The sequence below is a fragment of the Chamaea fasciata genome, unplaced genomic scaffold (genome assembly GCF_029207755.1).
Source record: "Chamaea fasciata isolate MVZ Bird 193981 ecotype frontalis unplaced genomic scaffold, bChaFas1.0.hap1 SCAF_9, whole genome shotgun sequence".
In the NCBI taxonomy this organism is placed as follows: domain Eukaryota; kingdom Metazoa; phylum Chordata; class Aves; order Passeriformes; family Sylviidae; genus Chamaea; species Chamaea fasciata.
Window position 1 is genome coordinate 32689014 of NW_027094094.1, and position 23992 is coordinate 32713005.

Sequence of the window (23992 nt, forward strand, 5' to 3'; positions counted from 1 at the left end):
GCTGAAGTTTTCCTAGACAACTCTTCCACTCACTCCACTCTGGCCAAGAGTGTGAGTATTGAAGGGATGCAATACTTGCTGTAGGAAAACGAGCAGTGAAGAAGGTGTTTGGAGGAACAGCCATAATCCCAGTTCCCATGGGGACGATGGGGACAAGCACTTGATCTGTCCCACCATCTCTCAGAACCATAGAATCCCTGACTGGTTTGGGTTGGAAGGGACTTTAAAGCTCCTCTCATTCCACCCCCTGCCATGGACAGGGCATCCTTCACCAGACCAAGTTGCTCCAAGGCCCATCTAATCTGTCCTGCCCTGGCCATCCCAGCAAGAAAAGCCACAACCACACCAGCTGCGAGCCTTGAAGTGTCTCCTTTCCCTTATAAACCAAAAAATTCCTCCTTGCCCAAATATTGTGGCTGCTGCAGCTCGAAAACCCGAAGGTGAGATGAGCTGTAGTGATGCCATGTGGAAGAGAAGCACCCAACAGATAGGTGGAAGAGTTTTTCCATGGTAAAATCCAAGCAGGGTTTTCAAAACTCTTGAAAAAGCAAGCACTGCAAAGAGCCAGAGAAATCCAGTGTGGATTTCAAGGAATGACCTGGTAGGGTTTAACCTTTCAGAAGGGCCATTAAAAAAAAAAAAGGGAAGGACTGAGCAACTTCATGCCGAAGGACATAGTGGTTCCACCATCACTCTGAGAATCAGAGGTCTGCAGGAGACTTTTTCAAGGGTGTAAAGCAGGAAGAAGGAAAGTAAAGCTTTTTTTGAGGGGTTACAGCAGCATCAAACACCACCACATCTGTGACGTTTCCGCAGGAAGCACCACTTTGTGTGAGCGTGGCTTTAGAGCAGCTCACACATCCTGAGGGGAAAGCCACGTTGCTCTCTTCTCCCTCCCACGGAAGTGCCACCAGTCTGCCACTCCAGTGTCCCCTCCCAGCCGTGAAAAGGGCAGGAAGCAAGGCAGGGAGTGGTCCTTGAGAGGGAAGCCCGGCCTTTCTTGTCTTGTCCTTGAGCATTCCTTATTCCCAGCTGCTGTCTGGCAGCGTGGTCCTATCATCAGGTGCCATCCTCCAGGCTTGGAGCAATCCAGTCTTGTGGAGGGTGTGCCTGCCCACAGCAGGGAATTGGAATGAGAGGAGCTCTAAGGTCCCTCCCAACCCAAACTGTTCAAGGATTCTGTGATTCTCTGAATTCTGTGATCCTCTGCAGGCTGCAGTTGTGCACCCACCAAGCACAACCCCGAGCACAAAGAACACATTCCCTTCTCCCAGCATCGTGCTGCTGCTTTGAGGATGGAGTGGAGCACCCATAAGCTGGGACAACTGAGGCAGCACCAAACCTTGTGTGAGAGATTCCCTAAAAACCCCAGCAACAGGAACTGGGTTTTGGCATCGAACAGGAAAAGGGGGGCTACCAAAACACACCCTGACACTTCTTCTCTGGCCTCATCCCTACCCTGGTTTCACCTCTTTACATTTTTTACCTGGCCATGGCATCAGGGGCTCTTTTTGGCCTGAACCAGTAATGCAGCAATATTTATTTTTACACTGGCTTAACTATTTATGTCTGTGTATCTATATATGTATATATATGTACATTTTCTTCCTCCTCAAAACAGCAATGAGAATTCTGGCTGATAAAGAGAAGGGACTGGGTTGAAATAACACAAAGTAAATCCATTTCAACAATCACACATGGGTAATGCTCCTACGTCCCCCTCCACACACATCCCCAAAACAGATCAACAGCAAGAGATTTTTATGGGGATTTATTTTTATTTTAATTTTTTTTTTACATTATGTTAGAGTTCAAAAAAAAAAAAAAAAAAAAAAAGGAACCCAACAAAATTAATAAATATTAAAAGTTAAAAAGCTCTGAATCTCATATGTACAAAACTTTATACATCATGGTAACACTGGACAAGGTTACAGCTCAGGAACAACTCCATGCATCCACCTGGTTCAGGAGGGTGCAGGGGACCAGAGTCATCCTCTCCTCCTGGAGACAGGACCAGGGACAGGACAAAGCCACCCAAGCTCTGCCTGCCTTCCGCTGGAATAAATTACCCATCCCTGGAAGTGTTCAAGTCCAAGATGAGGCTTGGAGCAACCTGGTCTAGTGGAAAGTGTCCCTGCCCATGGCAGGAGGGCTGGAACCAGATGAGCTTTACAGTTTCTTCCAACCCAAACCATCCCAGGGTTCCATGAAACACGCAGTGCTGCGTGCCAGCCCTGCAGCATCAGCACCCCAGAGCACCCACAGCTGGTGGGGGGGAGGTTATCACACCCTGCTTTACATCTCCCCCACCTCTCAGCCTGAGGCCAGGATCAGCATCCCCGGCCCAAACACCCCCAGGGACCCCGGCTGTGGGCACAAGGAGCTGGGTCAGTCCCGAGCCACAGCTCTCCCCCGAGGTGCAGCGAGGAACCACTGCAAATATTCCTTAAGCAATAAAGCACCAAAGCCTAGGCCAGCACAGGAGGGAACTTCGGAGGAAGGACATCACAGATCATTTTGGAGGGGAAAGGAGGTCTTTTTGTTATGCTCCTTTGGAGAGCAAACAAAGCGTTATCTTTGGCACAATAAATAAATGCTGGCACTCCCATGGAGGGGCTGGCAAGGGGCACGGTGGTGGTGGCAGCACTCCAAGGGATGAATCCCACCCTGGTTATCCCCACAGGATCCCCTGTGGGCACCAATACCTGCGTGTTCTGGACCCGGGCACTCCACAGGCATCCTCCATGTGCCCACTCCCATGAGGTGTGCCAGCTGTGTGGCTCAGACAGATGGGGGGCTTTGTTCCATGTTTTGGGATGTCCATCTAATGCCAAAGGGCAGCACCCAGGAGGCTGGGGACCTCCAGCCTCAGATGCTTTAAGAAGAGTTGGAAGAATGCTCATCCAGCCATGACTTGGCAGCAGGAAGGTGTTGGGAAGCTCCGATGGAGCAATGCAGAGTCCAATGCTTAGAACATCAGGAATGCAGAGGGGTCTCCATCCATTTCACTCAAAACAAATACCTCAACCCTGTCACAATCCATGCCAGACCAGAAAAATCACCTCACCAGCAAGTCCTGGATACCTGCAGAGCTTACAAACACTGTCCCCTAGGGATGCCACATCCTACTTGTTGGAAACTAGGAAAGCAGAACCCTCAGGGCCAGTGGATGCACCCACAACATGCATGTGCTCCCAAGGACATCCCGCTCTGCAATGCCAAACTGGTCTGTCTGCCAAGCCTAGCCTTCCTGGGGCTCCACCTCCCCATTCCCAAAACTTCCCCACAGATGCCCACCTTCCCCTGCCACTGCACCCAGAGGTGCCCTAAGCACCAGAACCGTGGAAGCCTCCCCAGGGACACACCTTTTTTGGAGGTTTTGGAGGACTGAAACTTGTCAAGGCAAACCCTGTGCCCAGAGCAGGCCCAACACCCAGCGAGGAGAGGGCAGCCCAAGGCTCCTAAAGTGCTGTGCAGACGTTTAGTACTTGGCACAATAATTTGTAATGGCATTAATCACCCCCTTTCCACCCCTTCCCGACCGACGAGAGATGCAGATGAATCTTCGTCTCTCTCCTCTCCTTGTAACTGCCCCTAAAATCCACTCCAGGCTTCCCAGTCACTCCCATTTTCCCCTGGAAGCTGTTGCTGCCCCACAGGCACTGGGTCCGAGGGTGCAGAGACGAGGCTGGTGATCCTGGGGAGGCTGGGCATTGGTATCAGCTCAAGGGCAGTATTGGCTAAAAAAAAATCACCCCCAGGTGACGGGTATTTTTGACGTCAATTTTTGGTCTTTGACCTGTGGTTCTCATTGCTCACTTTGGAATCTCCTGGACCATCTCCTGCCTCCAGGACAGAAGCAGCTCTGTGCTTGTCACGTTCCACCTTCCCCCAGACATGTTTCCCAAACTCTCTACCCCAACAGGGTCAGCCCAGAGCAGCTGTTTGGGATTTCCCCACATTTCTCCTCACCTCACCATCTCCCTCCAGTTTCCCTGCCCACCCCAGATTCCCAGGATATTCCCATTGCTATCCCCAAGCTCCAGGGCTGAACCATCAAGCCAGGACCTTCCTGTCCAGCACATCCTGTGTTGCTGATTGGAGCAGGGGGAAGGAAAATGCACATTAAAGCCATCCCCCTCCCACATCTTTTTAGCACCTTGGGAGGAAGCAGCCTGTCTACCCGCAGCTTTTTTGGCTCTTTTTCCACCTTTTTTTTTTCCGTGGCACTGTCAAAAAGCACCATGGCACAGCTGGAAGGACAAGGGCTATCGTGAGAAATGAGTGGTTTCCCCAGGAATTTCTGGGTGCAGAGCCAGGTTATTCCCAAACCTGGCAGTGCCACCCATGAAAACCATCACTAAAAATTGCGGGAGAGGAAGAAGATGGGGAGAAAGGGAGGGAAGAGGGAGAAAGGCTTTCCCTGCCTCACAGTGAGGTGGTCCCAAGCAGGTTACCTGGCCCCCTGGCCCCTTCCCGGCTCCCTCGGGGCTGGAAGCTCCCCTGGAAAAACACCACTGGTGGATACACCAGGTGCCAGAGTGGGGTCCCCACCAGGTTCCCCCCGAGCTGGGGTAGTGGGATAGGGGGAGAGCACCAGAGCAGGGCTGGGAGTGGTGGTTTCCTGGGGAATGCCGGTGACAGGGGGTGAGCCAGTGGTGGAGGAGGCTTTCTTCCCACAGGATTCGCAGCAGAGCTTGTTGTATCCAGGGATGGAGCAGTAGCGAGCCAGGACCTCCATCTGGCAGAAGATGGACTTGTCCCCGAGGCAAGGTTCCCCTGGAGAGGGACAGAGCAGCACAAAATAAGGTGGCATTAAGGCTCCCAGTCCTGCACCTCTTCAATGGGATTCCCAAAGGGAACAAGGTGGTACCCTTGCAGGGAAATGAAGCCAAAGTGCTGATGGATCCTGTGCACGGAGAAAAAACAGAGAGCAAGGGACGCTCCAAACCAAGATGCACTGAGCCCCAGCTATGAAGGACTCCAAGGGGGAAAAACCAGAAGCCATCTCCCTACTTAAAAAGATTCCAAGGTAAAAAGGAAAGGGCATAAAAACCGTGAGGCAAAAGGAGCGCAACACGGAAATTGCAGGACACCACACACCACAAGATGGCAATGGAGCAACGGGCTTTGGAGCAGAGGCATCAGGGATGCAGCAGTGAAAGGCAAAACTCCCCGGGGGGCGCTGCTGGATGCGCTCCCACCTCCGCACTTCCCGCGGGGAGGTGCAGAAGTCCTCGGGACAGATATCCTGGGAAGCACCGCCCTTACACGAGCACGGGCACTTACTGGAGGAGATCTTGCTCACGGGGTTTTTGGCTCCGTCCTGGGGCACCCGCTGCCCTTTGGTCGTGCCCTGGTCACCAGCATCGGCACTGGCGGTGATGCCGGAGAGCTTCCCTGCAGAGAGAACAGCCACGGGAGGCTGAGAGCACTCCAAATACCTCGGGAGGGTGTTGGTTTTGTTTTCAGGGATCTCCTTAAAAATTAAATCCCTTAAGCACCCAGCATTTTAGCTACTCAAACCCCACCCAAGATAAACTCGAGGGTGCCCATCTCCATCAGCTCATCAAACGTTCAAACTGCCGGAAATCCCAATGCCAGAGCTAAGAGCAGAGAAGGGAAATATTTTGGCTGGCTTTTAACTTTTTTTTTTACTGCCAGCAGCATCGGGGACGTTCAACCCAACCTTGTCTGCTGGCATCCCCTGAAGCCACAACGGGCTGGAGGCGTTCATGGGGGTTGATCCCCACAAGCACATGCCCCATCCCAGTGCCACCTCCTGCTCCTCCTCTCACCTGGGCACAGGGCCAGGTGGCAGCCCTGGATGGCCTCCGGCTTGTCACCCTCGCAGCGCGTGCCGCTGTCACTGCCCTTGCACACCACCTGCCGCTGCTGGACGCCTTCCCCACAGGTCACCGAGCACTGCACCCAGACAGACAGACAGACAGGCATGCAGTCAGAGACAGCGTGGGGACAGCCCCCCCACCCCACAGCACCCCAGGATGTGCTGATGACTATTCCTCAGGTGGATATTGTTTTCTGATATGGGGTTCCCTCCTTGTCTCCCAAACCTCCCACGCTCTCTGCACAGGGATGCTCCCCCCCCCTTTCTCATTTTTTCTTGTACCCTAATCCCCGGAAGTATTCAAAGCCAGGCTTGGAGCAACCTGGTCCAGTGGAAGGTGACCTGACAAGGCAAGGGATTGGAACAAGATAGGCTTTAAGGTCCCTTCCAACCCAAACCATTCCAGGATTCTGTGAAAACACCACTGTCTCTTGTACCCTTATCTCCACCAAGACCCGGCTGGATGCGACTATGAGCAGCCTGGTCTAATGGGAAGTGTTCCCGTTCATGGCAGCAGGGATTGGACTAGATGACCTCTACAGCTCTCTTTTAACCAAACCATTCTCAGATTCCACTCCATGACCCCTCTAAGCACCTGACCTTCACACCCACCTCCCATACCCTTCCTTCCGGGCCCTTCCTCACCTCAGACCAGGCTCCTGTCCTCCACTGTGCGGGGCACGGCAGGCGGCCGCAGGGCCGGCGCGTCTCGGGGCGCTGCCCGGGGCAGTATTTGGTGTGCAGGGTGCGGTTGGTGCCGTCCTGCAGGCGCTGCACGCACTGCACCGCCCGCGCCTGCACCCCCAGCTTCCCGCAGGAGCGGCTGCAGGCGCCCCACTCCTCGGCCACCCACCTGCCGGGGGGGGAGATGGACAGGGAGAAGGCATTTCAGGTGATGCTTGGCTGGAAACACACCCAATGCCGCCCTGAACCTCCCCCTCCAAGAGGGATGGGAGCCCCTCGGGCCACACAGAGAGGACTTACATGGGCTGGGAGCATTCCTGGAGGTTGCAGCGCCTCCGGATTGGCTTTGGCTTCTTGCCGTTGTCACAGAAGTTCCTGTGCACCATCCGGTTGTCGCTTTTCCGACGGCAGCCGTACTTGGTGTACTGGATGCCTGAGGAGGCAGAGCGTGGGCAGGGAGGTGATGGGTGTGGAAGTCCCTCCAGGTTCCCCCCCAGGTCTTTCTCCTGCATTCCCGCTGGGATATGAGCTCTCAGATGTCAACACTCAAGTGGGACCCGAGGTTTGCTGAGGATGCTCGTGTGGCTGCTGGACCCCACCCAGGGGTCCCCCAGACTGCTGCGGAGTGCATAGAGCTTGTGGAAAATGTCCCACCCCATGGCAGGGGGTTGGACCAGGTGACCTTTAAAGGTTCCTTCCAACCCAAACCACTCTGATTCCCAGAGCACAAGGTGTTCCCCATGATCTGAGGGTCAGATCCCAGCGGCCGTACGACCACGCGGCTTTCACCAGCAAACCTCAAGCCTACTTCTGTGCAAACTTTAGTAGTGGTCATCAAAATCACACTTTCTTGGCTCAAATCCAGTTAAAAACAGCCAGATAATTCAAAAATCATAGCAGGTCCTTGAATAGACAAAGGTACGCACACAAACACACAAGCCTGTTTCCATAAGAAATTTGGCTAAAATGCTCACTTAACTGCTTTGCAATAATCTCTCCTCGCCAGAGATGCCCCAAGGGGCTCACACACCCTCTACCATACCCAAGCATACCCCCAGGCATTCCCTGTAGGTAGTTATGAAGAGGGAGTTACCTCCTCCACACGCCTTGGAGCACTGGGACCAGCTCTTGAGGGCCCACTCGTAGGAATCCATCTCCTCCAGCAGGACATTGTTATTTCCAATCATGGGCAGCAGATCTTCATGGATGATGTACCGGTACATAAGGCTGCTCCTCGCCTCCTCCTCCTGAGGGATGACCTGCAGGCACAGAGGGAGCAGTCTGAGAGGGAGAAGAATGATGCCGTGGGAAGGGACCACATGGCAGGGTGGCTTACACCCAAAACTGGGGACGAACACGGGGATGGATGGGAGCACAGAACTGCCATTCCCTGCACGTCCAGGGAACCCATCCTCTAATTCCGCACATACCAGCCTAACTAAAATGGGATTTGGAGTCATAAGCAATTGCTGCAGAGCAAAATGCAGCTAGACTCAAAGGCAAGTGCCCGAGCAGCACATCCTTGTGCCGTTCCCGTACGCAGCTCATCACCCCTTGCTTTTGGCTGGCTCATTCCATGGATTTAATGACATGCCCCACACTCTTCCTCTACCCACATCCTTCCATCACCTGCCAAATCACACCTCAGACCACCTCCCTTCTCTGTGACAGTCGCCTCCAAGCCCCCCAGAGCATGTGCCAGCCAGGCTCACCAAAACACTGATGGCCTGGTGCAGAGGACCGCTGGTTTTCAGGCTCTCCTTCCCTTCTTCCACGGTGTATTCCCACTCCAAGCCCATCTCAATGAACACTTGGCTTTTGGCTTCTTTGCCCTTGGCATTCAGGATGAAGTTCCCCGTGGCTTGATTCTTAACAGCTGGAGGAGAAAGGAGGTATTTGCAATATCATTCCCTCTGGTCACTCACTTTGGAGGATGGGAATGACCTAAACAAGACCCTCTTTGGTGGGAATTATGAGAAAAGGGTTCGCAGAGGATGAAGGGTGAGTTGGACTAGGGCATGCTCACCAATGCTGTGGGATGCTGGCTCCATCTCTTCTATCTGAAGGTGCCTTGCTCCAGCTGGGATCTCAAACATCTTCAAAACACCTGAAAAGGAGGGATGAAGGAAGGAGGGAGGAGAAAGAGCAGGTTTCCTCCAACTGGATACACAAATCCAGCTTGTGAATCTGCTTCCAAACCCACCCAGCCCTCTCACCTGGCTGCTTGGGGGTTTTGGCCAACGTGCCCTTCACCGTCCGGCAGTGGGAATTGTCCCCCCCGCAGACGCCACACTTGTCATCCTGCTTCAGGGAGCCAACCTCCTTGTCACAGCCGACGTGCTGGCACCCGGGGGAGGAGAGAACAAGCCTGGGGTTACACCCCTGCAGCCCAGCCCATTGCTCTGCCAGCCCCTTTGCAGCACATGGGCTTGGTCCACAGGAGCAAAACACGTGTCCCCAAGCGGCTGAGCTCTCTCCTGGCCAAGGGAAGGACAGGGACAAGAGCTCCTCACCACGCACTCGCCCCGGACGCAGACGCTGTAGGGGTCTCGGTAGCTGCAGCGGGTCCCGTCGTGAACAACCTGGTTCATGAACACCACGTCCCCCGTGCCCTCGGACTGGCAGATCAGCTCACACTTCTGAGCATCTGCAGCAAAGAGAAAGGGAAAGGGGAGAACAAGGGAGGTGGGGGGAAAAAGGAGGTTGTGGAAATTCATTAGGGTGAGTGAAGACAGAAACCCATCTCAGCTTGTACAGCTGAGCACAGCCACAATTCCAAAGCCCAGGATATTTATGTGGCTGATCTCCCAAGTCCACTTGCTGCTCAAGAGCCTGAACTTTTGCCCAGTATACTCAGGAAATTAAGAGAAGGACAGGACATGCTACATGAGGCTGCAATGCAAGTAGGCAGCTCTGCTCTGGAAACAGGCTTGGAGAGCTGGGGTGCTCAGCCTGGAGAACTGAAGGCTCCAGGGAGAACTTAGAGCCCATTCCAGTGCCTGAAGGGGCTGCGAGAAAGCTGGAGAGACACTTTGGACAAGGAGAAAGGCCCAGCATGACAGGACAATGGGGAATGGCTTCAAACTGACAGAAGGCAGGGTTACATAGGGTATTGGGAAGAAATTCTATATTGTGAGGGTGGTGAGGCACCGGCACAGGTTGCCCAGAGAAGCTGTGGCTGCTCCTGGACCCCAGGAAGTGTTCTTCCAACTGTAAGTAACCTGGTCTAGTAGAAGGTGTCCCTGCCCACAGCTGCTGGGTTGGAATGAGATCATCGCTAAGGTCCCTTCCAACCCAAACCATTCTGTGATTCTGTGATTTTAAAAAGCTGGCTGCTTGATGCTGGCTTATTGCACAACAGTTTCCAGCTTAGGAGCTTCCCACCGCCCAACATCTGTGCCGCTGGCACAGTCTCCATCCCAGGGTGATGGCCACCAGGGCAGAGTCCTCTGGAGGAATTTGGCTACTGCTCCTTTCCTAGGACCCGCCACCACTCACCGTCATGATGCTCGTAGGGAAGCCAGGAATGTTTGCTGTTCTGGTGGGTGTAGTAGGAGTTGCGCTTGGAGCACTGTTGGGCACGGAAATCCTGGAAGGGCCCTGGGCACTCCTCGGCATTGCACACCTGGTACTCGTAGGTGGCTCCTGGGCACTGGTGCCCTCCATATGCTGGGCTGGAAAATAAACCCAGAGGGTTGTAAGAGTGCTGGAGAGGGAATGGTGTTCAACCCCAGCGCAGCTCAGCGCCCCAATACACGGCACAGCTCCCGCAGGAATGGATGTCCCCATCCCTGCCAACAAGGGGAAGAGCCAGGAACCTCTGGCTGGTGGCCACTTCCAGTTGGGAAAAGGGAGGGAAGCAAAACCCAGACGTACGGCGGGTTGTCGCAGCTGCGGCTGCGGGATCGCACGCCTCCCCCGCAGGTCCTGGAGCACGAGCCGAACTTGGACCAGGAGCTCCAGCTGCCATCCTGGCTGTAAGGCTGCTCCGATGTCTTCCAGATGCAGTGGCCCTTGAAGCACCACTGGAAGGGAGGAGAAGGAATGAGTCCCAGACCTCTTCCAAAGCGCTCAGCACCAGTGGAGAGCCCTCCTGCACCCACAGCACTACAGAAATGGTAAAGCACGGGAGGAAGGTGCTCCTCGTCGAGCCCTCAGACACACCTCTCCAATAGGAAGCAGGACCAGCCCCTACCTTGCCAGGAGAGCACTCAGTCCCATCCAAGGGCGGCCCCTTCTTGGTCTTGCAGAAGTAGGGGTTGTCCGGGTGGCTGCACCACAGCTGCTTGCAGGGGTCAAAGGTGCGGAACTGGGGAGCACAGAGGAGCTAGGCTGGGACAGCAGCGGCGAGTGCCAGCAGGCTGGGGGCAGCCAGGCTGGCTGGGGATCCCGGGGAGGGGGGACAGCGTGGCCATACAGCCCCTACTCACCGCTGTGCACGTCTTGTACCCCACACCGAAGTCAAAGCGGCACTGCTCGTCCATGGAATAATTAATCCCTGGCAACTCAGGTAACGTGGGCCACTGGTGCTCAAAGGGGTCATCCAGGAGGCAGTCATAGGAGCTGCAGAGCCAGAGAGAGGATTTCGTTCTGTCACCCCATCCCTCAGCTCCAGGCCGCTCTCCAAATTCAGCTATTGAGAAATTTCAATTATCATGGAATCCCAGAATGGTTTGGGTGGGAATGGTCCTTCAAGGCCACATAGTTCCACCCCCCCTGCCATGGGTAGGAACACCTTCCACTGGACCAGGTTGCTCCAAGCCCCATCCAGCCTGGCCTTGGAGAATTGCAGGGGTCCACAACTTCTTGGGCAACCTGTGTTAGGGCCTCACCTCCCTCACAGGAAAGAAATTCTTCCCAATATCCCATCTAACCCTACTCTCTGTCAGTGTGAAGCCATTCCCCCTTGTCCAAAGCCCCTGTCCAGCCTTCTTGGAGCTCCTTTAGGGACTGGAAGAGGCTCCAAGGTCTCCCTGGAGCCTTCTGTTCTCTAGGCCGAACACCCCCAGCTCTCTCAGCCTGTCTCCAGGAGGCACCTCGGCCCTGGGAGCATCTTTGGGTACCAAAAGCCACCAGTCTGAAGGGAGAACATCCCCTCCCCGCCGGAAGGGGCGTACTGGATGTAGCGGTTGAGCTCCTGTTTGCTGCAGCGGGACCAGTGGTAGCGGTGGAAGGCGGCCTGGACCAGCGGCGCCATGATGCTCCCCATGCTGGTCTCGTCGGCGCAGCGGTTGCCTTGCCCGTCGTGCTCCATGCCCAACCTGGCGGGAAAATCCCGAGGGATTTGGGACGCCTGCAGCAGCAGCAGCAGCAGAGAGCCCCCTTTGCAAAGAGAGGGGCAGAACCACAGCCAGCTCTGCCCCCACGGCTTACACGTGTCCGGTCTCGTGGGCGACGACGAAGGCCGAGGAGAAGCCGTCCTCGTGGTTGAGGGTGCAGCTGCGCAGAGGGTGGCACATCCCCGTCACCGGAGCGTAGCCTGGGGCAAAGAGAGGAGGGGAGGACAGAGGAGGAGAGAAGAGAGAAAACCTTTTGAGAGAGGGGGGGGAAAAATGAAAAATTAAGGAAAAAAAACCCAAAAAAACAAACACAAATACGTAACCTGGCTTCACTGCAACAGAAGAAAAAACAGAGGGGAAGGCGCTGAAGAGGGGGGGCTACCCAGGTCACTGGGATGGCAGCCCAAGGACTTGCTCACCAGTGTGACCATCCTGGCGCCAAAAGCCAGCAGAGGTTCCTCCAGGGCTTGCTGGCACCACTGTGCCCTTGTGCCAACACACCTGGGCAGGCAGGAGGGCAGCAACAGCACCCACAACACGCTGTCAGTGTGGGTGGCCACCGCCTCCCAGCCCAGGAATGGCATCCCCCGCATTCTTCTTGATTTAAAACAAACAAAGAAGGAAAAAGAGAGAGAAGGAAAGGCACGAGGCGCTCCCCAGAGCCCTGCCAAAACCGCAGCCCTGCTCCCCATGGGGCACACCCACACATGCACCCGCCCCAGGACCCCAGCCCTCGATCAAGTGCAGTGCAGTGGGGCGGCTGTGGGCAGAGAAATCTTCCCCTGCCCAGGCAGCAACACATCACCTCCATTTTGGTCACTTTTCCTTTCTTTTTCACCTTATTTGTGCCCAATTCAATTAACTTGTTGGCACACTATGGAATTTACTCCCCAAAGTTTTTTACGTACGTCGGGTGTTTTTGAGGCTGACCCTTTTTGGCATCAAGGGAGTTAGTGAAGGAAGGACTTAGAGGTCAGAGAGGCAAAAGCAGGGCAGGACCATGCTGGATAACCATGCCCGAGGGACTGGGATGCTGGAAGAGGAGAGCTCAGTGAGCCAGGAGTGGGCAGCAGCAGGAGAGGGGTGCTGATGATGTAGGGAGATGCACATCCCTACACCCACCCTGGCCATACCACAGGGCCCACAGAGCCCCCCATCCTTGTGGGATACTTGATCCACACCAAGTCATTCCCATAATGGGGTTTAACCATAAAGCAATAAATCAAGTCCTGCATGAATCATTTGAAAAGCCTTTTTTTTTTTCCCCATGAAACTTTCCGCAAGAAAGAATAAAGTTGTGGGAAGCTTTCTCTACAAGGGGAGGGCAAATTTATTTTGTCTAGGATGAAAATTGGATAAATTCCCAACCAAAGCAGCTGTGGATGGGAGACGGGAAAAGGAATATGAAAAGGTGGATGCTCACAAAGACAGTTTTTTGTAATGAAGACTCCAGTAGGAATTGGAAGGAGTATAAAAGGAGAATGATGATGAGAAGCAGCTACCTGGAAAATATTTCATTCTGAGCACAAGCATCCTTTAGCCCAGGCTAGAAAACCCCCCTGTGTGACCCACTGCAGAGGGACACAGAAACCCTTTGGGTATTGACAAGACCTCTACAGCAGTAACTGATAATTTACAACCCATCTGTCCACTGCTTTTCTCCTCAAAGGGCTGGGATAATTTGGTGCCACACTCTGGTCCTTCATTCCACACATCCCCGAGGTTAACAGGGGTGTCAGGGATTCGCAAGGACTTTGTTTTGGGGAGAAGAGGCAAGAGCAAGCACAGTGTTACTATTCCAGCAGCCCAATCAGAGGGAAATTCCCGGGGGATGAGGAGCTCCTTGTGCCATGCAGCACAGCCAGGCAAGGACATGGCAACCACAAGGACTTCCACAGAAAGTCCTGGAGATGTGTGACAAGCAGAGAGCCAGATCCGCAGGGAAAAGGAGAAGGAGCTGCTGGAAGGAGCATCCTTAGAGCAGGGCTACTCCATCGACCTCAACTCCTTCCCACCAAGGGGCAGCCTAGGGAGTCTCCCCGTTCTGCCAAAAAAGGTCCTCTCACGAATGCCTTTGGACACAGTCACTTTGCCAGGAAGTGTCTAGAAAAATGAAACAAAAGCTGGTATTTCACCCCTGTGACTCTGGACAAGATCAGGGCAGGTCTGGCACAGCCTGGCACAAGCCAGGGTCTGCTATTTGGTGGCCACAGCACACCCAGAAGGGTTTTCAGCTGGGTGTCTCCTGAGGTTCACCTCCTGCTGAGGGGGATCCTTTTCAGGGAGGTAATCCAAGCTAGGACAGGTTTCCTTCTCCACCTTTCCTTCCTCCTGTGCACACCAGGAGGGCTTGTGCAACAGATCAGGGTGACAATACCCACCCCATTCACGGCATCAAATGGAGCCTCCTGATGGAAATCCAGACCTGGCCACCAGTGTGGAAATGAGGAGATGGGAATGTGGAGGCAGCGGGCTCAGAACAGGGAAAGTCACCTCTCGTGATAACACCAAATCACCTGTTTTCCTAATGGAGCCATGAAACATCAGAAGGTTTTCCTGAAAACTTTTATTAGCAAGGCTTCCAACTTCTCAGACCACACCGACACAATGTCTGCACCGAGAGGATGAGAGATTCTTGCAGTAAAACTTCCTCTTTGGCCCAGGATTTATCGAATGCTCCCATGCCCAAGAAATGAATCCATATAAAAACAGGTTTTAAAGGTCCTCCAGAGGAGAGAATAAATTGATTGTCTCCATGGAGCTTCCTGTGGTATTTCACCTTTTAAAAATCTTACTTTTATAATTTTAAGGCATTTTAGGCCAAGGGCAGGACTGGGAAATGAAATCAAAGAGCAGGAGAATAAATAAATAAAGTTATTTTATCCATTCAGGTTGATGCTCTGGATTATTTCTCTGTCTCTCTCTCTTCTTCACCACGCGAAGGAAAAAAAATACCGATTTTTATAACCTTTTTCTGGACCTCGCTGGCCAACAAACAGACTGTGCTGGCAAGAAATCCTCTCCCCCCTGGCTGGCTTTTCCACCCCAGCAAACTGCACATACCTGATCGAGACAAATACAGTACCTTGCATACCTGCGGGCCCAAAATCTTGCCTGGTGAGGAAGACGGCGTGGTCGTGGTACTCGGCGTGCTCCGGGTCGGAGCGCTGCTGCGAGTGCGCCCAGCGGCACACCTGCTCCAGGCTCCGCGACGGATTCCCCCGCTCGATCAGGCTGACTGACTGCGGAGACAACGGAAAAGCCACTGCTGGGGGGAGCAGGAAGAGGTGTCGCCCTTCCCCTGGAAGCCAGAGAAGTTTGATCCCAAGTGGGAGACAAGAAGCTGCAGGAGGAAGAGTCAGATCTAAACAGTGACCTCTCCTGGATCCAAACATCTGCTCCTTGTTTCCTACATGGTCCCCTGAACCTGAGAAGTGATGCAGCTGGACAAAGCAGCTGCCTCCAGAGCTGGCTTTGGGGAGGATAAATCATCCCTAACAGAGCCTGGCAGTTCCCATCCCGCCGTATCACCACAGCTCCAAATCCCTTCCCCTCCACAGATCAACCTCCAGCCCAGAGCACAAATGTCGCTGGGAGGAAGCCAGACAGATTGTTGGCTTTCTCAGCCAGAGACGATCTTCCTGGTCCCATGGAGGCCTCCAAAAATGGGCCAGCCTCCATCCTTGTCCCTGCTCCTCAGAACCATCCCTGGATCTCCAGGATGTGTTGGGTTTCTGCCAGCCAAGCATATTTCCATAATAAGGAAGTTTTTTTCCAAGACCTAACCGGTCTTATTTGTGGATCACACACACAGACATCACTGTGTTGAGTCATTAACACCCTTGCTAGAACACTTCCTGTGGGACACGGGCTTGCCCCAAAAAAGTACAGAAAATCACATTGTTTTAAAGAAAAATCTGGCTAGTGTGCTCGAACAAGCCTTAAAAAATAAGTGCAGCCTGAGAAACCACATGAAAACTTCTCAGGAAACCTTCCCACGTTTTCCTGGCCATGCCCAAGCCACACGAGAGCTACAGGACAGCCAGGGAGCCGAGTCAAGGAGATCCCGACCTCGGCTTCTCCTCACTAATGTCCAGCTCCTCTCAGCGTGGGCAGCCACCTTTATCTCATCATCCGCAGAGCTCTGAGGAGGCCTCTGTGGTTTTCCCCACATCCCAGAGCAAGCACGTAACAGCAGATCACAGCCACCCACCCACCACCTCCCTCAGGGCCTTGTAGGTCAGGGGGCTACCCAGGCCCTCAGCCCCCAAAAACCAGACTGAGGAGGGTTCAAATTCTCCCCTGCTCAGCACAGTTGTCGTTTGGGCTCCGACAGCCGCCCAAATGTTTTCCCAGTGTTTTCCCAAGCCTGGGCTTACCTAAGTGCTAAATAAATATTAGAGCATGTCCTGCTCGCCACGCCCGAGCGCGGGATTTACCTGACGGTATCCCACCATGATCATCCTGACCAGCACAATGTTGATGTGAACGCCCAGGGACTCGTCGTGATAAATTTCATCCACCTGAAGAAGGGAGGGAAATCCAACGGGGAAGAAGTTTAGGCCATCCATCCCAGCTCTTAAGCCCCTCCTGTCCTCCACGCTCCCATGTTCCACACCCTTCCAGGCTTTCCATGACCAGGTGCAAAGATCTCATCCTCCTCCTCCTCCCACTGTGGTGAGGGTTTTTTTCCCATTTCCCCAAGTGTAACAAGCACAAAGTCAAAAAGCCAAGCAGGAATGAGCCAAAATTTCCCCAGGAATGGCTCAGATGGTCAATGACATCACCCATTTCCATCAAGGGCTGCGTTTCCTCCACCATATTTCTCAGTGAGTCACTGCCCCTTTGAAATATCAATCCCTCAGAAGGATGGAAACGCTCCAGACTCCAGCATCCAAAGGAAAAATGGCTTTTTGATACAATCCTTTGCCTCTCCCCAAAGCCAGGGCTTTCCTCAGTCGCATCAGTGAGTCAGACCTGACCAATGGCTTCAGAAATCCCAGGAGAACGCAACACAATGAAGAGAACAGGGAGGGCTCGTGCGTCAATGAGATCTGTACCATCCTCGGCCATTAAAAATGACCTTGCGGAGGAAATAACCAGCTATAACCTTTTCCTTCTCCGTTTCCAGGATGAATAAACAAATTCTACTCCTAAATGCTACTGAGAGAGAAAGACGTCCAGATGGGAAATGTGCCTGAGAGCTGAGCCCAGTGACATGGAGAGGGGCACAGAGTGGGCAACCACAAACCCATGTGAGACCCTGCACCTCCTGCAAAGCACGTGGGAAAACATGGCCCAGGGAAGAAAAACACTCAGATTTTTGGGAATTTGACTTTCTTTTTCCAAAAAAGCCTCTCAAATGAACGGTTCCACAAATGGAGGTTCATTGCAGAGGTCAAGGAGACTGAATTAAGACCATTTTTAATACTGACTAGAATCCATGTTTTAACTAAAATAGACTTTTTCAGCTTTGCCCAAGGAGGGACTAATTTGCCTCAGCTCTATCACAGCTTTCCAGACTAGATGAAGGTTATAAAGCCAGATCTATGTATCTTTTCTATTTTTTCCTCCATTCCTCTGGGGTTTTTCAATCTTACATCAAGGGTTGGGTGACAACCACCCTTTTACTGCTGCTCAAATGCAAGTTAGCCATTCCTCAGTGTGTTTTACAAGCCCCCCAGTTTCCAGCCTGGGATTCCATTTGAAATACTCAGGCCAGCTCTAAACCCTAAAACCCAGTGTTAACCTTTTCCCCATGACAACCAAACTCCCATGGGGTGCCTCGGAGACGTGCAGAGAGGTAATGCAGATCCTGAGCCCTGAATGCAGCAAAATCGACTATAAAAAATTAAAACAAATCAATAAACTGCCACTCCATCCCCATTAATGCATCCCTTTGGATGCAGAAGCTGCAAGAGCCGCGGGGTACTTTATTCATCAGTGTGGAAAGATAATGCTGGTCAACCCACCCTCAGCTCATCCCTAATTTCTGTGGGTGGGATGCTCCTTCACCCCTCCCCTTTTGTAAGAATAATGAGAATATGATGGGTTTTTTCTGATCCCAACCCTAATGTTTTGGGGGTGTGCACAGAAGGGTGGATGGTCACGCGGTGTTGCAGCTGCAAACATTACTCAGGCCTACAGACCCACTGAGGTATGAAGAATCCTGCCCAGCAAGGAGCTGCAACTCCCCAGGGATGTCAGGCTCAGCCCTGGGTTTTAGGATGTAGGAGGCTTTGGCATCCCAGAGGAATCCCACGTCATAAGTTTGATCCCTTACAAAAATATTGGTAACATGGCAGGGTGGGAAAGTGGGGAGAGAGGGAGAAATTAAAACTGTGCTGGAAGAGATGCAGAGCTGGACCTGGGGGGCGGTTTGGGGAACGAGACAGGCAGCACAACAATTTCCTTCACTTTCGCAAATCTTCACACACTTTCCTTCACCTCCAGCACTTGTCAGGAGCTGGAGCTTCAAACTAAGAGAGGGTAGGGTTAGATGGGATATTGGGAAGGAACTGAGGGAAGAGAGGGTGGGGAAGCCCTGGCACAGGTTGCCCAGAGAAGCTGTGGCTGCCCCATCCCTGGAAATGTTCAAGGTCAGGTTTGATGGGGCTTGGAACAACTTGGGATGGTGGAAGGTGTCCTTGCCCATGGCAGGGGGTTGGAATGGGATGAGGTTTCATCTCCCTTCCAACCCATTCCATGATTTTAGGATTCTGTGCTCATCCACCAGCACTCTGCTGCTTGCTGCCTGCTCCTGAGGACCCCTCAATCCATCAGGATGAGCCACGTTCCTGCCTTAGGGACCTCTCTACCAGCCACGACCTGACCTTGCCGTGACTGGGAGCATCAAGCAGAGCAGCACAGACCTCTCCCTTCCCAGCTGCACAGGATATTTTGGCATAGGATGCCCAGAAGATCCTGCCGTATTATTCCAAGATGGGATTTAATTCCATAAATCTTCCTTATAAAGCACTGCTAAATCCCACTCTCATCCAGTGCCCAGGGACCTGGTACTCCCCCTCTCCAGCCTCTGAAACAAAGGGTTAACCTAAAGCCCAGCCCCTGTTTAGTCCAGGGTTTAGACAGGGATCTGCACCTAACCAATACCAGCTCAGCAGTGACCTTTAGGGTTAATTCAGAAAGCAGATGTGGAACCAGACTGCCCAAGGCTACAGACTTCCCTTCACAGCCAGATATAAATAATTGATTGGGGAGGAAACAGAATCATATCAAAAGGGCTTGGCACTGGCTGCTGCAAGGGCTGCGACCCTGCAGGCCCCAAGTTTTGGGGCAGGGGGGAGACATCAGCAGGGCCAGCTTCCCCCAAGTGCTCCAGTGCCTGTGGAAGAAGTGGGGATGGAGCTGGAGGGACCGAGCATGACCTTGGAAATGGAAATTCACCCAGACAGCAGCTTGCAGGCTTGGTGCAATTCTCCCTGCCCTCTGCAGATGCCATTAAGCAAGCCAGTGTCTTCAGAGAAACCTCTTCCCCCAAAAATACCTGTTCAGCAAAGGTCTCCAGTAAAGGGTCTCAGATCCCTGAAGCCACAGGATAAAGTTCTTATCCCTCTCATCCGTGCTCAGCCTGTTTCACACCTGGCAGGCAATGCTCTCCTCTTTCATTTAAAATGGAATTTTCCCACCTATAAACAGCCCAGCCCCTAAGGCTCGCTGTGACTTAAGGGCAAACGAGCAGGAGCGACCACCCCACGGAACTCCCCCCAACCCTGCAGCACCAAGGAGACAGTGGCAAAGCCTTACAATGAAAGAAACATTACAACCTGGGAGCAGGGCAGGCTGCCTCCCTAAATCCCCGCAAACCTCTGGCCAGCCCCGAGTCTGCAGCCCCAGACGCGAGATCCCGACAGCAAAACCGCACTGGCAACGAGGTCTAGACCTCGCCGTTCTTCAGGGAAGGAAAACAAAGGGAGAGACACGAGAAGAATTTGCCAAACCAGCAGAATAGCTGACATTTCAAAACGCCGGGATCGCTAACTCGGAACAGCCAAGTCATCTTTAAACTCCTTTCTTTTATTCCCTCGCTCGGTTTTCACGCCGATGGATTCACCCTGAGCCTCTCTGCCGTGGCTGGGGGGTTCAGAAGGGAGGGGAAAGTCCCCCTTACCACATTTTTGGGCTTGCATAATGTCACCTCAGTGAGGGCTGACCCACATGATCTGTGGGGAGGAACAGAGGTAGGGGAGAATTGTTCTGCAGGGCAAGACTAGATTTGATCAGAGCTCTCTACAGAACAAGGCACGTTGTCCAAAAAAAATAGCAACAAACAGGTAAGCCTATACGGAGGGTAGGGGAAAGTGCGTGGACACATGAGAGACATCAGAGGTAATTTTGTTACTATCAGTTCGCAAGGAAGTGGCTCATAAACCCCTCACCTAAGAAAAAAAACATACACAGGTTAAAATTAAAGCTAAAGGTTAATTTTTTGTTCCCAAACCTTCTCTTCTGTGGGGTCTCAGTAGCACTCTTTGTTGCGCTGCCCTTGGGAACAATAATTTCAGCTGGAGCCAGGCAAGTCCCAGCCTGGAGAGGGCTCTGACTCATGGGGTTTCCCTGGTAACCCAAAACAATGGGAAAACACCAAGTACCTTTGCATCCTTAACCAAATCATGGGCAATATCCGACAAAAGCCCAGGAGACCAGGGCCAGGTTTAACACAGCCATAGCTCGTCTTCTCCCCTCCAAGCGGAGCCATCCCCAGACTTGCAAGGACCAGGGACGAGCAGTGCGAAGTCTGGTGGAGAAAACCAGAAGCCCATCTCCCAGAAAGCGAGAGGGTGGAAAGCAGAGCAAAGCACCGAATATTACCTCTCCTCTTCCTTTTCTGGGGTGCTGGATCCCCCTCCTGGTTCCTAGCCCTTGATCTCAGCACTCACCATGGCTGGTGGATCCTAATTTTCCTTCCTTAACACCACAACCCCTGGCAAAGGCAGCAAGCAGGAGAGGGGAATGTCTCTCCAGAGCCATCACACCACCAAACATTCATCCCAACAGACCAGTTTTGGTTAGGTGGACACAGCAATGCTGGGAGCAGAGATACTCCCAGTGACTGATGGCAGAGGGGGAGTTGTGCCTTCCCCACTCACTCCAACCTGACCCCAAATTCCTGGGCAGCATCCAAGCCAAGAAGGGAAGGGCAGGCTGGGAATGCAGGCTGGGAGCTAGCAGGGAAGGCAGCCTGCCTGCAGGGAAGCTCTTAGGTGCACAAAAGGAGCAGTCATCCTCATGTCAGCTTCCCGGGACGGACACAGCGCCCTTCACTGAAAAGCATCCACATTTCTGGCAATGAAATAAGGGCTGTGGGGTTTGCTTCTTTTAAAAAAAAAAAAAACAACTTCTCCGTGACAAATCGTTTATCACCAAGCTTCAGTCGACACAGAGTTCCTAATAAAGGGGTTTGTGTCTCAGGAAGAGCCCCGGGACCCTACCTACAGCAGCGCTGGGAAGGGATACGCGTCCCACTGCTGCCTAAATGGAGACCTCAGAAAAAGCCAGGAAAGTTTATCATTACTTCCAAACTCGTTGCTCCCTTTATTTGGGATATATCTTGATAGGAGAGCTCCTAGACAGGAAAACTTTCCCAGTTGGCTCCCTGAGGTACTCCAGCCCAGCTCGTTAAGTCCTTTCCTCGTTAGAGGGCTGGCCAGGCCTCTTATCCTTCTTCCCTTTGCCTCCAACTAATGGGATTAATGTTCAGCTGTGTGGTCCCAACAGGCTCCTCCCCGCCAGCCCCCCGGCATCCTCCTCTCTCCCTCCCTCTGCCACCCAGGCCAGAAAGCAGGACTCTTTTTTTTTCTGCTGAATCGGGTGTTTTAAGGCAATCTGAGCCGGTAAGGAAACGAGGCGGCGCCAAGGGAAGAGGAGGCGGACGGAGGTCACGGCAAAGCTGGAAAGAAAACGCACTAAAAACCAGAAAGAAAGGAGGGGAAGGGGGTGGGGGGAGGATATACAGAAGGCAATAATACTTGGGGGGAAGTATTTGTTGCCTGTATTATCCTGGGGCTTTCCCCCCCCCTCATTAAAGTCTCCAGCGCCGCCTTTAATTGAATAGGCAGCGGGTCCTCCCTTCTCCCAGCGCAGCATCCCGCGCATTCACTCCCTGAAAAGTCCTGCCCGCGGGGTAGGAACCATGAAATGCGCCTGAAAACCGACCTTTTGATTAGAGCTGACAACCCCCGGGCGCTCAAACTGTCCGTGCCGCCCCCCCTTCCCCCTCCCCAGGATCGGAAAGGGAAAATGACATCATCTCCGACCCCCGTAACGTGGGAAGAGCCAGAGGGCAGAGCAGGGAACCCTGTGCCTTCCCCCTGGCAGGATTTAATACACCAAGGGGAGAAACGTTCAGAGGGTCAATTTAAGTGATGCTGAGAGCATCGGACCGCAGGCATCGGGACAACGTGCCAGAGAATAAAACAAAGTGATGAAGGTGTTTGCTTCTTCAACATTTTCCCGGTTTGGGACTAGCCACTTCACTCATCCTTCACCCCATCACCCTCTAATCCCACAAATCCTCCCCCCCATGTTGATAATTTCCCCTTCGTTGCCAGCCATACGGCAGAAATAATGCCCCAACCAACAACCAACCACCCAAAAGCATCTTTATAACTTGGCCATTCTGGAGCTGGTTGAGCCTTTTGAACATTTTCCACCACCGTGTAAAAGAACACTTAGGGAAAAATAAATAAATAGAGGTGAGGATAAAGCATGGAAAACAAAACAAAACTGGAAGAGAGGAAGAGATCCTTGAGCACAGACCATATTTGCAGACATTCAGGTGCTGCAGAAGCAAACCTCCCTGAAGACAACTGGATGAATAAATATTGATCTTTCCACATCTCTCAGGACTCAGGGAATACGGATGTTTTTATCTTTAAAAGGAATGAAAAGGGGTGTAGGAACCAGCAGAGGCTGCCCCGTGCCTCTGAGTGAGGACAGGTGCAGGAACTGTAAAGTTGCTCTAAGCCCCTTTTCAAACACATCCTGAATGGTTATCCATGTGCAAAGGTTTCTAAAAAGCTTCTGAAAAGCTATAAGAATATTTCCTCTGCCAAGAAACACTATTCAGAATAAATCACGAACAACGTAATTGCGAAACAAATCCCAAACATCATAATTTCTAACTAAGTAAGCCGTGACCATTCTCTTTTCTAGCATTTGCTGAGACTTCAGTGATGAGGAGGAAATGGTGTCAGCCAGGGGAAACTTTTGGACTCAGGTGACAGACAGTGACAGCACCAGCACTCCAGACCCTGCCATTGGTGAGGGGAAGGTGATGGAGGTGAACATTAAAGGGCTCTTGCTTTCCATCCCTCCAATTCCCACACGCCAGAGCCAGCTGTGTGAAGGCACAGCCCTTCCTGCAGCACTGTTCCCCCTCCCAAACCCATTTCTTTTCCCAGGATAACGGATCTGCAGCATCACAAGAGCACTAAACCCAGGGAAGGGTGGGATCCACATCCCCCACAGCCGAGCCTTACTATGTTCATGAGGGTGAGGACATAGTTCTGGACGTGCTCCTTGCCGTGGAAGCGCACGACTGAGTCATCCACGGCCAGCAGCACCTCGATGTTGTAGTCATCCTTCCTGGCGTGGCGCCGCTTGCGCTCCGCGTCCCCCAGCCGCTCCGTCATCAGCTCCAGGGAATTCGGGAGCTCGCCCACCTGCACGCCAGGCACTGGGCAGGAAAAGAAAGAGCCTTTGAGGTGACCTGACACCACGGTGATGCTCCACAAAAGTAGAAATTCAGTAGGGAAAACAGATAAGAGATTTAACTCTAAGGGGACATCGAGCTCCGGCTGGTTGCTGGTCCAGCTCGCTCTGTGGCTGTGAACTGTGAAGACTAAAAGATATGTTAATGATTGGACTTGAGAATCTTAAAGGGTTTTTTCCATACTAAATGATCCTATAATCTGTTAAAAAGTCAAATCCAGACCATATTTCATAGAATCATCACAGAATTATTTGGGTTGGAAGGAACCTTAAAGCTTATCCTGTTCCACCCCCTGCCACAGGCAGGGACACTTTCTACTAGACCAGGTGGCTCCAAGCCCCATCCAACCTGCCCTTGGACACTTCCAGAGATGGAACAGCCACAGCATCTCTGGACAACAATTCCAGTGCCTCACTACTCTCACAACACAGAGGTGATCAAAGCAAG

The 23992-nt window shown here is 52.7% G+C and overlaps 1 protein-coding gene across 1 annotated transcript in view; it reads right to left on the reverse strand.

Annotated features, from left to right (window-relative positions):
- Positions 1-1776: 1776 nt before the first annotated feature.
- The window catches only part of ADAMTS14 (ADAM metallopeptidase with thrombospondin type 1 motif 14), a 29750-nt gene continuing 7534 nt past the window's right edge, over positions 1777-23992 (reverse strand). The window contains exons 4-22 of the mRNA XM_066191777.1: positions 23313-23509; positions 16251-16334; positions 14897-15053; positions 11906-12011; positions 11650-11793; positions 10963-11095; positions 10728-10841; positions 10409-10557; positions 10031-10206; positions 9046-9179; positions 8749-8872; positions 8559-8639; positions 8245-8408; positions 7626-7791; positions 6833-6965; positions 6494-6701; positions 5799-5925; positions 5290-5400; positions 1777-4779 (exon numbers count right to left, since the gene is read on the reverse strand). Coding sequence (XP_066047874.1) covers positions 4454-4779; positions 5290-5400; positions 5799-5925; positions 6494-6701; positions 6833-6965; positions 7626-7791; positions 8245-8408; positions 8559-8639; positions 8749-8872; positions 9046-9179; positions 10031-10206; positions 10409-10557; positions 10728-10841; positions 10963-11095; positions 11650-11793; positions 11906-12011; positions 14897-15053; positions 16251-16334; positions 23313-23509 — 2834 coding nt within the window. The 3' untranslated portion in view covers positions 1777-4453. The remainder of the gene's footprint in view (positions 4780-5289; positions 5401-5798; positions 5926-6493; positions 6702-6832; positions 6966-7625; positions 7792-8244; positions 8409-8558; positions 8640-8748; positions 8873-9045; positions 9180-10030; positions 10207-10408; positions 10558-10727; positions 10842-10962; positions 11096-11649; positions 11794-11905; positions 12012-14896; positions 15054-16250; positions 16335-23312; positions 23510-23992) is intronic.